The sequence below is a fragment of the Sebastes fasciatus genome, chromosome 10 (assembly GCF_043250625.1).
Source record: "Sebastes fasciatus isolate fSebFas1 chromosome 10, fSebFas1.pri, whole genome shotgun sequence".
NCBI classification, from domain to species: Eukaryota; Metazoa; Chordata; class Actinopteri; order Perciformes; family Sebastidae; genus Sebastes; species Sebastes fasciatus.
The window spans coordinates 20,461,103-20,476,386 of NC_133804.1; the positions used below are offsets into that span (position 1 = coordinate 20,461,103).

The 15,284-nt window shown below is 40.7% G+C and overlaps 3 protein-coding genes across 14 annotated transcripts in view; all 3 read right to left on the minus strand.

Annotated features, from left to right (window-relative positions):
- Positions 1-15,284, minus strand: part of LOC141775468 (protocadherin gamma-C5-like) — a 227,851-nt gene that overhangs the window by 191,812 nt on the left and 20,755 nt on the right. For 2 of the 12 annotated variants that reach the window (XM_074648872.1, XM_074648870.1), the window contains exon 1: positions 528-2,997. The exons of 8 other annotated variants lie outside the window; for them this stretch is intronic. In XM_074648872.1, coding sequence (XP_074504973.1) covers positions 528-2,909 — 2,382 coding nt within the window. In that variant the 5' untranslated portion in view covers positions 2,910-2,997. Of the gene's footprint in view, positions 1-527; positions 2,998-15,284 lie in introns of those variants that run through there. 2 more of the 12 variants (XM_074648889.1, XM_074648886.1) reach the window with 1 other exon arrangement.
- Positions 5,526-8,921, minus strand: LOC141775493 (protocadherin gamma-A11-like). The gene has a single exon (XM_074648923.1). It carries the CDS (start codon positions 8,139-8,141, stop codon positions 5,754-5,756), a length of 2,388 nt encoding a protein of 795 aa, XP_074505024.1. The 5' UTR covers positions 8,142-8,921; the 3' UTR covers positions 5,526-5,753.
- Positions 9,847-13,874, minus strand: LOC141775485 (protocadherin gamma-A11-like). Its single transcript, XM_074648915.1, has one exon. It carries the CDS (start codon positions 13,820-13,822, stop codon positions 11,414-11,416), a length of 2,409 nt encoding a protein of 802 aa, XP_074505016.1. The 5' UTR covers positions 13,823-13,874; the 3' UTR covers positions 9,847-11,413.

Below are 15,284 nucleotides of genomic sequence, written 5' to 3' on the forward strand. Positions count from 1 at the left end.
ATGTTCCACTGATTTACACATGAGTTAATACTTGCTTAACTGGATAACTAGGGTGGCGTCTACTTTATTATGAGAAAAAGTACATTTTAAAATATTGAATTTCTATTAAATTAACTAAAATACAGTTGGTGTCAATTATCACTTAAACAAAAAAAAAAAAAAATGCATCTTTTTCTTTAGAAAATGTGACATGGATATTGACTTCCCTTCTAGGCAGTGACGTATTTAATTGAACATATTTAAACAAAGTAAACCTTACTATTTTTGGACCGGTTTATAATATAGCCACTCGAAAGAAATAAAAGTCAGAGAATCCAAAATGTGACAACAGAATAGAAAAAAAGGTCAAAGGGCATCAGAAAATTGCTGTTCAGCACCAAGGACAGAGAAAGGAGCTGAGGCTGTGAAAGATACTCCACTGGCTGAAATCAGTGGAGTGTGTGTGTGTGTGTGTGTGAGGGGGGGGGGAATAAAGTACTGAATACATTTCACACATCTGGGACAGATGGTATGTAACATGAGCCTACCTCAGGAGAACTATCACAATCCCCAAACGCTTCAGCAAAGTCTGATGGACTCTTCCTCAGAGTCTGGTCAGCAGGCAGTGTGTTGTCATTGTAAGAACTGACGAACTTAAAGTCACTGGTTCTAGAACCTGTTGTCAGGTAGGCGTCATAGTTGTAAGCGCTGCGTAAAGTTCCTGTTCCGTCAACATCTGCGTAATTAGGAGGGAGATAAGCGCTGGGGATGGCAACTGCTCCATCAAACAACAGTCTGGGCTTTGTCCTGCGACAAAACCTCACACCCAGGATGATGATGATGAAGGTCAGGAAAAAGGTGGACACAGACACCAACGCGATGATCAGATAAGAGGTCAGTTTGGAGTTCTTCTCATCATAAGAAATGTCCTTCAGTTCTGGCACCTCAGCCAAGTTATCAGAAATCAGTAAATACATGGAACAGGTGGCAGAGAGAGAGGGCTGTCCGTTATCTTTCACTGCCACAATAAGGTTCTGTTTCATGCTGTCAGACTCAGAAATGTCCCGCTGTGTCCTGATCTCTCCGCTGTGGAGACCGATAGTGAAAAGTCCCGGATCAGTGGATTTCACTATATGATAGGACAGCCAGGCGTTCTGTCCGGAGTCCGCGTCCACCGCTATCACTTTGGACACCAGAGAGCCTCCGTGTGCAGCTTTGGGGACCAGCTCGGTCATGAAGGAGTTGCCCTCCGGGGCGGGGTACAGTATCTGAGGAGAGTTGTCATTCACATCCGATATGAAGACACTGACGGTCACGTTGCTGCTGAGCGGAGGAGAACCGTTGTCTCTGGCCATCACGTGGACTTTAAAACTCCTGAACTGTTCATAATCAAACGACCTCACAGCGTGGATCACCCCCGTGTCTCCGTTAACAGAGAGATAGGAGGACACCGGGGCACCGTTCACCTCACCAGCTAACAGAGAATAAATCACTGTACCGTTTTGTCTCCAGTCGGGGTCTCGAGCAGTAACGGAACATAAAGTGGAGCCAGGTTTGTTATTTTCACTCACATATGCGCTGTAGGACTGTTCCTCAAACACAGGTGGGTTGTCGTTGATGTCTGCTACAGATAACTGAACAGTTTTAGAGGAGGACAGAGGTGGAGAGCCCTCGTCAGTGGCACTGATTGTAATGTTGTAATCAGACACTAGTTCACGGTCCAGTTGTCCTGTGGTCACTAGAGAATAATAGTTTTTAATAGAAGGAACCAACTTAAAAGGGACGTTTTGCTGAATGGAGCAGCGGACCTGTCTGTTATTCTCAGAGTCTCTATCCTGCACGTTAATGATGCCCACCTCTGTACCAGGTGACACGTTCTCAGGTATGGGGTTAGTCAGTGACTTCAGATTGACTACAGGGGCGTTGTCATTTACATCAGTGATAGTAATTATTACCTTAGCATAAGATGACAGCCCTAACCCATCTTTTGCTTTAACGCGTATTTCAAATGATGTCATAGTTTCATAGTCAACGGTGCCAATTACTTTTATCTCACCCACTTTACGGTCAATACTAAATATCTTCTTCACATCATCAGTAACATGTCCAAAGTCATAAGTCACATCTCCATTCACTCCTTCATCTGCGTCAGTAGCACTAACATCTATCACTATGGTATCTGGAGGAGAGTTTTCAGGCAGACTGGCTTTATAAACGGCCTGGCTGAACACTGGGGCGTTATCATTAGCATCCAGTACAGTGACGTGTATGATTACAGTACCTGATCTCTGAGGAGAGCCTCCATCTAGAGCTGTAAGGAGCAAATTGATCTCTTGTTGTTTTTCACGATCAAGCTCTTTTTCTAGAACAAGCTCTATTGTGTTTCCATCAACAGCCAAAATGAAATTATCATTCTTTTTAAGGCTATACTGCTGAACTGAATTATGTCCTACATCCGCATCATGCGCCTCCTCCATCACAAAACGAGCTCCCCTGACTGCTGACTCTTGGATTTCTATATTAATAAATTCCTCATTAAATGTTGGGGAGTTATCATTAATATCTTGAATGTGAAGACTGATCCGATGCAGCTCGAGAGGATTCTCCAGCACTAGCTCGTGTTTCAGGACGCACGAAGCCTTTTCTCCACAAAGCCCCTCTCGGTCAATCCTGTCAGCAACAATCAGCTCTCCGTTATTCACGTTTATGTCACAGTAACGTTCATCAGTCCCGTCGGTGTCAATGCGAGCTCTTCTGTTAGAGAGCGCGCCCGTCTCCAGCCCCAGATCCTTGGCCACATTTCCAATAACTGATCCTCGTTTCATCTCCTCTGGAAAAGAATAGCTAATGTCTCCATATGCGACATGAAAAAAGAGAAGGAGAAAATGAAACCCGCACGTTTGAAACAAGATTATTTTCGAATCCATCATCGACGATGAGTCCCTAGCAGGTGGAAGAATAAAGCGAACAAAGAGCTCAACCACATAACACGAATAGCAACTGAGAGTACCGGGTTGTTGTCCCTATCTAAGAGTGCAAGAATGTGCGTCCACACCAAAGGATAGAGGAAGTCAAACATCTTATGGCTGGTATATAGCGCCACCGTGAGTTCAGCAAAAACACTGCTGAAAATGAATAAAAGGAAACACTTCATATTGGCTGTATCCTGCGTATAACTTCTGTTTATCTCTATATGAAACATACACTGCTATGACGTATAAGCAATATTTGCAATTAAAGTTATCCTTGAGTTTCAAACCAGGAAACAACCAGGACACAAGCAACGTCAACAAACAAAGTATGCATAAATGCACGTTGATATCAAGACTTAGGCTATGAATATATGGATATGTTTTTAAGTCGATGTTTGGTTACTGTGGTGATCCAGTTCATCTGTGTATTTCTTGTCCCTTTAGAATGTAAAGCTAAGCTGTTGTTCCGCATGAGTGTTTTCACACTAACACTGGATATCCTGAGCCTAAAATGTTTAGCTCAGCTGACTGCATGCCAGGGCCAGAGTGACAGATTGTTTATATCCTTTTTAACTGTTGGATCTCTTGCTTCTACTGTTGTCTTGTTTATATTGTCTGATTGTATCATGTATAGCCATAAAATAAAATACGTCCATATTTTTGTGGACTAGTTAGTAGTTCTTTGAACTTTGATAATGTATTTTTTTCTGCTTTTAAAAGTGTTAAAGCTAAATTCACCACAATCACTATAACCAAGATTTGCACATCTGCAGGCTTGTAAAAGTTTATAATACAGAATGAACACCTGTGTCTGTAGTTTGATTTAAACAAAGGAAGTAGTTGTCTGTAATATTTAAAAGGAAAGTTAACTTATGTAGTTACAATGAGGCACTAAACTTTTAAAGCGTTAACAGTTTACATATTTGTAAGTTTGTAATAGTTTAACTGCAGCTTAAATCATTCATAATAAACACATTGAATGTAACTCTGTGGTTTCATCATCACATTAACCTACATTTGGACTTCCTAACTTCTGATTGGTTTATTTAATCACTTATCAGGGGAAAAAAAAAGAAGGAGTGGTGTGAAACTGATAACAAGTTTGGAGAAAACTAACCAAAAATCATCTGCAAAGATATCAGCTGTTCAGCACCAAGGACAGAGAAATGAGCCAAACAGTCAAACATATCCGCCTGGTTGATTAAACATAATAAAGAGCACTCACATGAACAAAAACAAAAGTTGGCTATGTGTGCGTGTGTGTGTGTGTGTGCGTGTGTGTGTAAAACAGCTATTGCATTTTGTTTCTTGTTTAAGAAAAAAGGTCACAACCCTTAAAGGCCACCTGCACCAAGTATACTACAACCACTTGTAAAACACTGCAGATCTACAAAAACTATGATGATTTGAGGTGATTACAATCTTCCCACACCACATATATACCTTCTACCATCATAGAATAGAGATACATGACACCGTTTGTCAATGAATATCAACAAGACAACAGCAGATGCATTAGATCGAACACATACTTTAAATTATATTAAAGAGACCAGCACTAGACACAAGTTAAGACCAATCACTTTCAACCCAGTAAATCCACATAAAACAATCAGGCAGAACAGCTGTTACCAAAATCACTGTGATGGAAAAACGATTTGGGTAACCTGGAAGGGAAAGTCCTTCATTCTGTCAGCATGACCTGCCTAGAGACTGCCTGTGTGAAACTCACACTGTATTTTGATGAACGAGGTGACTGATATTCTGTCAAGTCATAACCTGAGTAGCGTGTAAAAGTAAACAAGCCTCAATCTTGAAAACACAATCTGTGGTCAGACCAGAAAGCTATCAACTATAACAAAACTCAAAAGGAAGTCTGAACAAACACACCTGTTAATAATACAGCATAGTGGACTGGATTCAGATGTAAAGACCTATATACTACAGGTGATGCCATCAACCTGAAGAACCTGCATTGACAACATTAGCATGTCTATAGGGTTTCAGTCATTCAGCTTTTAAGGAATATAAACCAGCCTGCTATATATCATAACATTTAATCTCTGGCCTTAAGTGTAAGACCAGTGTTTAAATTTACATGTATTCATGTGGCAGACACTTCGTCCACAGCAATGTACAAATGAGGAGTCTTCTTAAAAATGAATGTCAAAACTTCACAGGAACAATAAACTTACATTATGCTGACCAAACACTAATAACAACACATCTACTAATGAATAATCAGTCACAGCAAAGTGTCAAAATGACAGCAAATCAGAGAAGATTTAGAAAAAGGCTTTTCGTAAAGACAAACATTCTGCTGACTTGGACAACAAACACAACACTTCAAGGACTAATTCACTGTCTCAAACAATGTAACTGTCAAAAATCATAACAAGATTTACACTAACAAGCATCATTAGCCCTAAATTAAAAAATAAACAACACTTTAACTAATAAGACAAATGTTACATCTTCGCAGTATAAAAGTGAAAGTGACCATGGCTGGAATTAAAGAATTTGGAAACTGAACAAAAAGCTTGTTAAAGAAAAAAATAGAAGAACAGTCAGACAGACCAAAATTGACACATATACGAAAAGATACAAACGCACAAAATGACAGTTATGCAACATGACTCCTTATTATGCAGAAAATAAGTAGAAAACAATGCTTTGAGTTTGTAAATATCCAGCTATTAGATTTGCAATTCATTAAAAAATATCAAATGTTTGAAAGGAAATGTGTTTGAATTGATTTAGATTTTTTTTAAAAGAACTTGACAAAGTTGATGCTATGTGTATTCATACCTCTAAACACTCTTCCAATTCCCCAAACGCCTCAGCAAAGTCTGATGGACTTTTCCTCAAAGTCTGGTCAGCAGGCAGTGTGTTGTCATTGTAAGAACTGACGAACTTAAAGTCACTGGTCCTAGAACCTGTTGTCAGGTAGGCGTCATAGTTGTAACCGCTGCGTAAAGTTCCTGTTCCGTCAACATCTGCGTAATTAGGAGGGAGATAAGCGCTGGGGATGGCAACTGCTCCATCAAACAACAGTCTGGGCTTCCTCCTGCGACAAAACCTCACACCCAGGATGATGATGATGAAGGTCAGGAAAAAGGTGGACACAGACACCAGCGCGATGATCAGATAAGAGGTCAGCTTGGAGTTCTTCTCATCATAAGAAATGTCCTTCAGTTCTGGCACCTCAGCCAAGTTATCAGAAATCAGTAAATACATGGAACAGGTGGCAGAGAGAGAGGGCTGTCCGTTATCTTTCACTGCCACAATAAGGTTCTGTTTCATGCTGTCAGACTCAGAAATGTCCCGCTGTGTCCTGATCTCTCCGCTGTGGAGGCCGATAGTGAAAAGTCCCGGATCAGTGGATTTGACTATATGATAGGACAGCCAGGCGTTCTGTCCGGAGTCCGCGTCCACCGCTATCACTTTGGACACCAGAGAGCCTCCGTGTGCAGCTTTGGGGACCAGCTCGGTCATGAAGGAGTTGCCCTCCGGGGCGGGGTACAGTATCTGAGGAGAGTTGTCATTCACATCCGATATGAAGACACTGACGGTCACGTTGCTGCTGAGCGGAGGAGAACCGTTGTCTCTGGCCATCACGTGGACTTTAAAACTCCTGAACTGTTCATAATCAAACGACCTCACAGCGTGGATCACCCCCGTGTCTCCGTTAACAGATAGATAGGAGGACACCGGGGCACCGTTCACCTCACCAGCTAACAGAGAATAAATCACTGTACCGTTTTGTCTCCAGTCGGGGTCTCGAGCAGTAACGGAACATAAAGTGGAGCCAGGTTTGTTATTTTCACTCACATATGCGCTGTAGGACTGTTCCTCAAACACAGGTGGGTTGTCGTTGATGTCTGCTACAGATAACTGAACAGTTTTAGAGGAGGACAGAGGTGGAGAGCCTTCGTCAGTGGCACTGATTGTAATGTTGTAATCAGACACTAGTTCACGGTCCAGTTGTCCTGTGGTCACCAGAGAATAATAGTTTTTAATAGAAGGAACCAACTTAAAAGGGACGTTTTGCTGAATGGAGCAGCGGACCTGTCTGTTATTCTCAGAGTCTCTATCCTGCACGTTAATGATGCCCACCTCTGTACCAGGTGACACGTTCTCAGGTATGGGGTTAGTCAGTGATTTCAGATTGACTACAGGGGCGTTGTCATTCACATCAGTGATAGAAATTATTACCTTAGCATAAGATGACAGCCCTAACCCATCTTTTGCTTTAACGCGTATTTCAAATGATGTCATAGTTTCATAATCAACCGCGCCTTTCACTCGTATTTCACCCAGTTTACGGTCAATACTAAATATCTTCTTCACATCATCAGTAACATGTCCAAATTCGTATGTTACGTCTCCATTGACTCCCTGGTCTGCATCAGTAGCGCTCACTGTGACCACTACAGTATCTACAGGAGAGTTTTCAGGCAGACTGGCTTTATAAACGGCCTGGCTGAACACTGGGGCGTTATCATTAGCATCCAGCACAGTGACGTGTATGACTACAGTACCTGATCTCTGAGGAGAGCCTCCATCTAGAGCTGTAAGGAGCAAATTGATCTCTTGTTGTTTTTCACGATCAAGCTCCTTTTCTAGAACAAGCTCTATTGTGTTTCCATCAACAGCCAAAATGAAATTATCATTCTTCTTAAGGCTGTACTGCTGAACTGAATTTTGTCCTACATCCGCATCATGCGCCTCCTCCATCACAAAACGAGCTCCCCTGTCTGCCGACTCTCGGATTTCAATATTAATCAGGTCTTCCTTAAATTGTGGGGAGTTATCATTAATATCTAGAATGTGAAGACTGATCCGATGCAGCTCGAGAGGATTCTCCAGCACTAGCTCGTGTTTCAGGACGCACGAAGCCTTTTCTCCACAAAGCCCCTCTCGGTCAATCCTGTCGGCAACAATCAGCTCTCCGTTATTCACGTTTATGTCACAGTAACGTTCATCAGTCCCGTCGGTGTCAATGCGGGCTCTTCTGTTAGAGAGCGCGCCCGTCTCCAGCCCCAGATCCTTGGCCACATTTCCAATAACTGATCCTCGTTTCATCTCCTCTGGAAAAGAATAGCTAATGTCTCCATATGCGACATGAAAAAAGAGAAGGAGAAAATGAAACCCGCACGTTTGAAACAAGATTATTTTCGAATCCATCATCGACGATGAGTCCCTAGCAGGTGGAAGAATAAAGCGAACAAAGAGCTCAACCACATAACACGAATAGCAACTGAGAGTACCGGGTTGTTGTCCCTATCTAAGAGTGCAAGAATGTGCGTCCACACCAAAGGATAGAGGAAGTCAAACATCTTATGGCTGGTATATAGCGCCACCGTGAGTTAAGTTCAGCAAAAACACTGCTGAAAATGAATAAAAGGAAACACTTCATATTGGCTGTATCCTGCGTATAACTTCTGTTTATCTCTATATGAAACATACACTGCTATGACGTATAAGCAAAATTTGCAATTAAAGTTATCCTTGAGTTTCAAACCAGGAAACAACCAGGACACAAGCAACGTCAACAAACAAAGTATGCATAAAATGCACGTTGATATCAAGGCTTAGGCTATGAATATATGGGTATGTTTTTAAGTGGATGTTTGGTTACTGTGGTGATCCAGTTCATCTGTGTATTTCTTGTCCCTTTAGAATGTAAAGCTAAGCTGTTGTTCCGCATGAGTGTTTTCACACTAACACTGGATATCCTGAGCCTAAAATGTTTAGCTCAGCTGACTGAATGCCAGGGCCAGAGTGACAGATTGTTTATATCCTTTTTAACTGTTGGATCTCTTGCTTCTACTGTTGTCTTGTTTATATTGTCTGATTGTATCATGTATAGCCATAAAATAAAATACATCCATATTTTTGTGGACTAGTTAGTAGTTCTCTGAACTTTGATAATGTATTTTTTTCTGCTTTTAAAAGTGTTAAAGCTAAATTCACCACAATCACTATAACCAAGATTTGCACATCTGCAGGCTTGTAAAAGTTTATAATACAGAATGAACACCTGTGTCTGTAGTTTGATTTAAAAGGAAGTAGTTGTCTGTAATATTTAAAAGGAAAGTTAACTTATGTAGTTACAATGAGGCACTAAACTTTTAAAGCGTTAACAGTTTACATATTTGTAAGTTTGTAATAGTTTAACTGCAGCTTAAATCATTCATAATAAACACATTGAATGTAACTCTGTGGTTTCATCATCACATTAACCTACATTTGGACTTCCTAACTTGTGATTGGTTTATTTAATCACTTATCAGGGAAAAAAAAAAGAAGGAGTGGTGTGAAACTGATAACAAGTTTGGAGAAAACTAACCAAAAATCATCTGCAAAGATATCAGCTGTTCAGCACCAAGGACAGAGAAATGAGCCAAACAGTCAAACATATCCGCCTGGTTGATTAAACATAATAAAGAGCACTCACATGAACAAAAACAAAAGTTGGCTATGTGTGCGTGTGTGTGTGTGTGTGTGTGCGTGTGTGTGTAAAACAGCCATTGCATTTTGTTTCTTGTTTAAGAAAAAAGGTCACAACCCTTAAAGGCCACCTGCACCAAGTATACTACAACCACTTGTAAAACACTGCAGATCTACAAAAACTATGATGATTTGAGGTGATTACAATCTTCCCACACCACATATATACCTTCTACCATCACAGAATAGAGATACATGACACCGTTTGTCAATGAATATCAACAAGACAACAGCAGATGCATTAGATCGAACACGTACTTTAAAATTATATTAAAGAAACCAGCACTAGACACAAGTTAAGACCAATCACTTTCAACCCAGTAAATCCACATAAAACAATCAGGCAGAACAGCTGTTACCAAAATCACTGTGATGGAAAAACGATTTGGGTAACCTGGAAGGGAAAGTCCTTCATTCTGTCAGCATGACCTGCCGAGAGACTGCCTGTGTGAAAGTCACACTGTATTTTGATGAACGAGGTGACTGATATTCTGTCAAGTCATAACCTGAGTAGCGTGTAAAAGTAAACAAGCCTCAATCTTGAAAACACAATCTGTGGTCAGACCAGAAAGCTATCAACTATAACAAAACTCAAAAGGAAGTCTGAACAAACACACCTGTTAATAATACAGTAGTGGACTGGATTCAGATGTAAAGAACTATATACTACAGGTGATGCCATCCACCTGAAGAACCGGCATTGACAACATTAGCATGGGTTTCAGTCATTCAGCTTTTAAGGAATATAAACCAGCCTGCTAGATATCATAATATTTAATCTCTGGCCTTAAGTGTAAGACCAATGTGTAAATTTACATGTATTCATGTGGCAGACACTTCGTCCACAGCAATGTACAAATGAGGTCCAACCCAAGCAACAGTAGATCAAGGAGAAGCAATCAATAACAAGCTCAGTTTGTAATTCCTTCTGAGACAAGTGGCACAATATTGCAGGTGTATACAGTTAGATATAAACGCACAATAAGTTCGATGTTTTTTGGGGTTCTTTTTGTCTAATTATTAGAGTAGAAAGAAACAGAGAGAGCTCGGTCTGCCTGAAACATTAAGCAAATAAGTCACATACTAAAAATGACATATGATAACATGTATGGCCACGGATGTAGTTTCCTGTGCAACAATGATGGTGTGGAAAATGTGCTTTAAATCTCACATAGCACCCTTTATGCTCCAGCTGATCAGTGGCATAGAGGTAAATTATAGTTGTATGTCAGTAATAATTTGAATCAAAAAATGAATGCACTTATATTTGATAAAAGATATATTATTAGTGAAAAAGTGAAAACCAAGGTGTTGATGACAGCACAAGAACAGTCTTCTTAAAAATGAATGTCAAAACTTCACAGGAACAATAAACTTACATTATGCTGACCAAACACTAATAACAACACATCTACTAATGAATAATCAGTCAAAGCAAAGTGTCAAAATGACAGCAAATCAGAGAAGATTTAGAAAAAGGCTTTTGGTAAAGACAAACATTCTGCTGACTTGGACAACAAACACCACACTTCAAGGACTAATTCACTGCCTCAAACAATGTAACTGTCAAGAATCATAACAAGATTTACACTAACAAGCATCATTAGCCCTAAATTAAAAAATAAACAACACTTTAACTAATAAGCCAAATGTTACATCTTCGCAGTATGAGAGTGAAAGTGACCATGGCTGGAATTAAAGAATTTGGAAACTGAACAAAAAGCTTGTTAAAGAAAAAAATAGAAGAACAGTCAGACAGACCAAAATTGACACATATACGAAAAGATACAAACGCACAAAATGACAGTTATGCAACATGACTCCATATTATGCAGAAAATAAGTAGAAAACAATGCTTTGAGTTTGTAAATATCCAGCTATTAGATTTGCAATTCATTAAAAAATATCAAATGTTTAAAAGAACTTGACAAAGTTGATGCTATGTGTATTCATACCTCTAAACACTCTTCCAATTCCCCAAACGCCTCAGCAAAGTCTGATGGACTTTTCCTCAGAGTCTGGTCAGCAGGCAGTGTGTTGTCATTGTAAGAACTGATGAACTTAAAGTCACTGGTTCTAGAACCTGTTGTCAGGTAGGCGTCATAGTTGTAAGCGCTGCGTAAAGTTCCTGTTCCGTCAACATCTGCGTAATTAGGAGGGAGATAAGCGCTGGGGATGGCAACTGCTCCATCAAACAACAGTCTGGGCTTTCTCCTGCGACAAAACCTCACACCCAGGATGATGATGATGAAGGTCAGGAAAAAGGTGGACACAGACACCAGAGCGATGATCAGATAAGAGGTCAGTTTGGAGTTCTTCTCATCATAAGAAATATCCTTCAGTTCTGGCACCTCAGCCAAGTTATCAGAAATCAGTAAATACATGGAACAGGTGGCAGAGAGAGAGGGCTGTCCGTTATCTTTCACTGACACAATAAGGTTCTGTTTCATGCTGTCAGACTCAGAAATGTCCCGCTGTGTCCTGATCTCTCCGCTGTGGAGACCGATAGTGAAAAGTCCCGGATCAGTGGATTTGACTATATGATAGGACAGCCAGGCGTTCTGTCCGGAGTCCGCGTCCACCGCTATCACTTTGGACACCAGAGAGCCTCCGTGTGCAGCTTTTGGGACCAGCTCGGTCATGAAGGAGTTGCCCTCCGGGGCGGGGTACAGTATCTGAGGAGAGTTGTCATTCACATCCGATATGAAGACACTGACGGTCACGTTGCTGCTGAGCGGAGGAGAACCGTTGTCTCTGGCCATCACGTGGACTTTAAAACTCCTGAACTGTTCATAATCAAACGACCTCACAGCGTGGATCACCCCCGTGTCTCCGTTAACAGATAGATAGGAGGACACCGGGGCACCGTTCACCTCACCAGCTAACAGAGAATAAATCACTGTACCGTTTTGTCTCCAGTCGGGGTCTCGAGCAGTAACGGAACATAAAGTGGAGCCAGGTTTGTTATTTTCACTCACATATGCGCTGTAGGACTGTTCCTCAAACACAGGTGGGTTGTCGTTGATGTCTGCTACAGATAACTGAACAGTTTTAGAGGAGGACAGAGGTGGAGAGCCCTCGTCAGTGGCACTGATTGTAATGTTGTAATCAGACACTAGTTCACGGTCCAGTTGTCCTGTGGTCACCAGAGAATAATAGTTTTTAATAGAAGGAACCAACTTAAAAGGGACGTTTTGCTGAATGGAGCAGCGGACCTGTCTGTTATTCTCAGAGTCTCTATCCTGCACGTTAATGATGCCCACCTCTGTACCAGGTGACACGTTCTCAGGTATGGGGTTAGTCAGTGATTTCAGATTGACTACAGGGGCGTTGTCATTCACATCAGTGATAGCAATGATTGCCTTAGCATAAGATGACAGCCCTAACCCATCTTTTGCTTTAACGCGTATTTCAAATGATGTCATAGTTTCATAATCAACAGCGCCTTTAACTCGTATTTCACCCAGTTTACGGTCAATACTAAATATCTTCTTCACATCATCAGTAACATGTCCAAATTCGTATGTTACGTCTCCATTGACTCCCTGGTCTGCATCAGTAGCGCTCACTGTGACCACTACAGTATCTACAGGAGAGTTTTCAGGCAGACTGGCTTTATAAACGGCCTGGCTAAACACTGGGGCGTTATCATTAGCATCCAGTACAGTGACGTGTATGACTACAGTACCTGATCTCTGAGGAGAGCCTCCATCTAGAGCTGTAAGGAGCAAATTAATCTCTTGTTGTTTTTCCCGATCAAGCTCCTTTTCTAGAACAAGCTCTATTGTGTTTCCATCAACAGCCAAAATGAAATTATCATTCTTCTTAAGGCTGTACTGCTGAACTGAATTTTGTCCTACATCCGCATCATGCGCCTCCTCCATCACAAAACGAGCTCCCCTGACTGCCGACTCTCGGATTTCAATATTAATCAGGTCTTCCTTAAATTGTGGGGCGTTATCATTAATATCTAGAATGTGAAGACTGATCCGATGCAGCTCGAGAGGATTCTCCAGCACTAGCTCGTGTTTCAGGACGCACGAAGCCTTTTCTCCACAAAGCCCCTCTCGGTCAATCCTGTCGGCAACAATCAGCTCTCCGTTATTCACGTTTATGTCACAGTAACGTTCATCAGTCCCGTCGGTGTCAATGCGGGCTCTTCTGTTAGAGAGCGCGCCCGTCTCCAGCCCCAGATCCTTGGCCACATTTCCAATAACTGATCCGCGTTTCATCTCCTCTGGAAAAGAATAGCTCAGGTCTCCATATGCGACATGAAAAAAGAGAAGGAGGAAATAGAAGCCACAAGCGACCATTTTTAAATCCATCGAGAAAGATGAGTTCCTAAGACGTAAATGCATCGACGCAACAAACACAGTTCGACCACATAACACGAATAGTAACTGCAATCCGGCGTGATTGTTCCTGTAGTATCTAGATCACGCAATGGGCGGACAAGAACGTCTCTCCACAAAGGATAAAGGAATGAAACCATTTTACGGCTGGTGTATAGCGACACCGTGAGTTCAGTTCAACAATAGCACTTGTTTAAAACACATTAGTTGTAGCCTAAATAACCCTGTCAACTAGTCATCTAAATACAACAGAAGGTAAATGTACTACTAGTAAGTACTTCTGTGCGTTTAGTTTAATGCATAAAAGAGAAACTCAAATCAAGGTCTGAAGACTACATCAACTTCTTTAAGATATCTATATGCTACATACCAAACAAGTCTTGTAATTGATCTCAGGTCATCATTAAATTGTCAGAGTCAGCACACATAAATGTCATACATGTTAATGAAACAATATGGTAATGATTGAATAGCTATTAGTATGGATAATAATCTTTGTCGGAAACAAGGATATTAAAAACAGTTTTACTGTCTTCATTTGTAAATGCATCTCAGCAATAAAGCAATCATCTGATAATCCTCTAAAAGGGGGTACTGAGTTTAATTTTTGTCATTTAATCAGAGGGACATTTCTGCAGGGAGCAGACCCGGTTCCAGCCCATCTGCACTGTATGTGTCTGGTACAATATGGAAAACTGAAGGGCTATAGTCACCATAACCCTGAGCTGCTATTGCTGTAATAAAAACATGTGTTTGCAATTTATATAAAAATGCCACACCACAATCATCATTGTCATCCTACTACAGTGCTGTACAAGTTTGTTACACTGAACACTATTATCTCCAGTGGGATTAAGATAGTATCTCTCCATAGAGGTGTATATTAGTGGGATTATTAAATTTTTGTTTTAATTCTGTTTATTGGTTGCAGTCTCATCTCAAGGCAAAACAATAAAATAATGCCATGTATTGTGATAAAGAGTATGTTTGACTACATCAAAGGTTAAATGTATGTGAACTAAATCCATGCCTGTAGTCTCTTTGACATCAGCCAGTAGAAAGCCGGGCTGTCTTTGAGCCCACATGGCCTGACATACAAGCAGTTTCAAAATGTGTTGAAAAAAGTTTCATTTTTCAAGTTCCAGAAAGACAAAGAAAAATCATCCATTACATTTAAAAACTAAATGTCTTTTTAAATTCTGACTAAGAAACAATATCTTTCACATCTTCCACATCTTAGGTAAAATAACTGCAGACAATGAAGAGAAAAGCAAATGCAAAAAGTCAGAAAACTTGCTGTGGGGACAAACTACTCCTATACTCTACCACCACTAAACAACTATATATACAAATGCCAATCTACAAATATTATGGTGGTTTATAGTTATTACAGGAGGTATATAATCATAGTTCCACACATCAGGTGAAGAGGAAATAGTGCCCAGCCTACACATCACAGCAATTACTT

Coding starts and splice junctions, on each gene's coding strand:
- LOC141775493 (XM_074648923.1), bottom strand. CDS start 8,141: ATGATGGATTCGAAAATAATCTTGTTTCAAACGTGCGGGTTTCATTTT.
- LOC141775485 (XM_074648915.1), bottom strand. CDS start 13,822: ATGCATTTACGTCTTAGGAACTCATCTTTCTCGATGGATTTAAAAATG.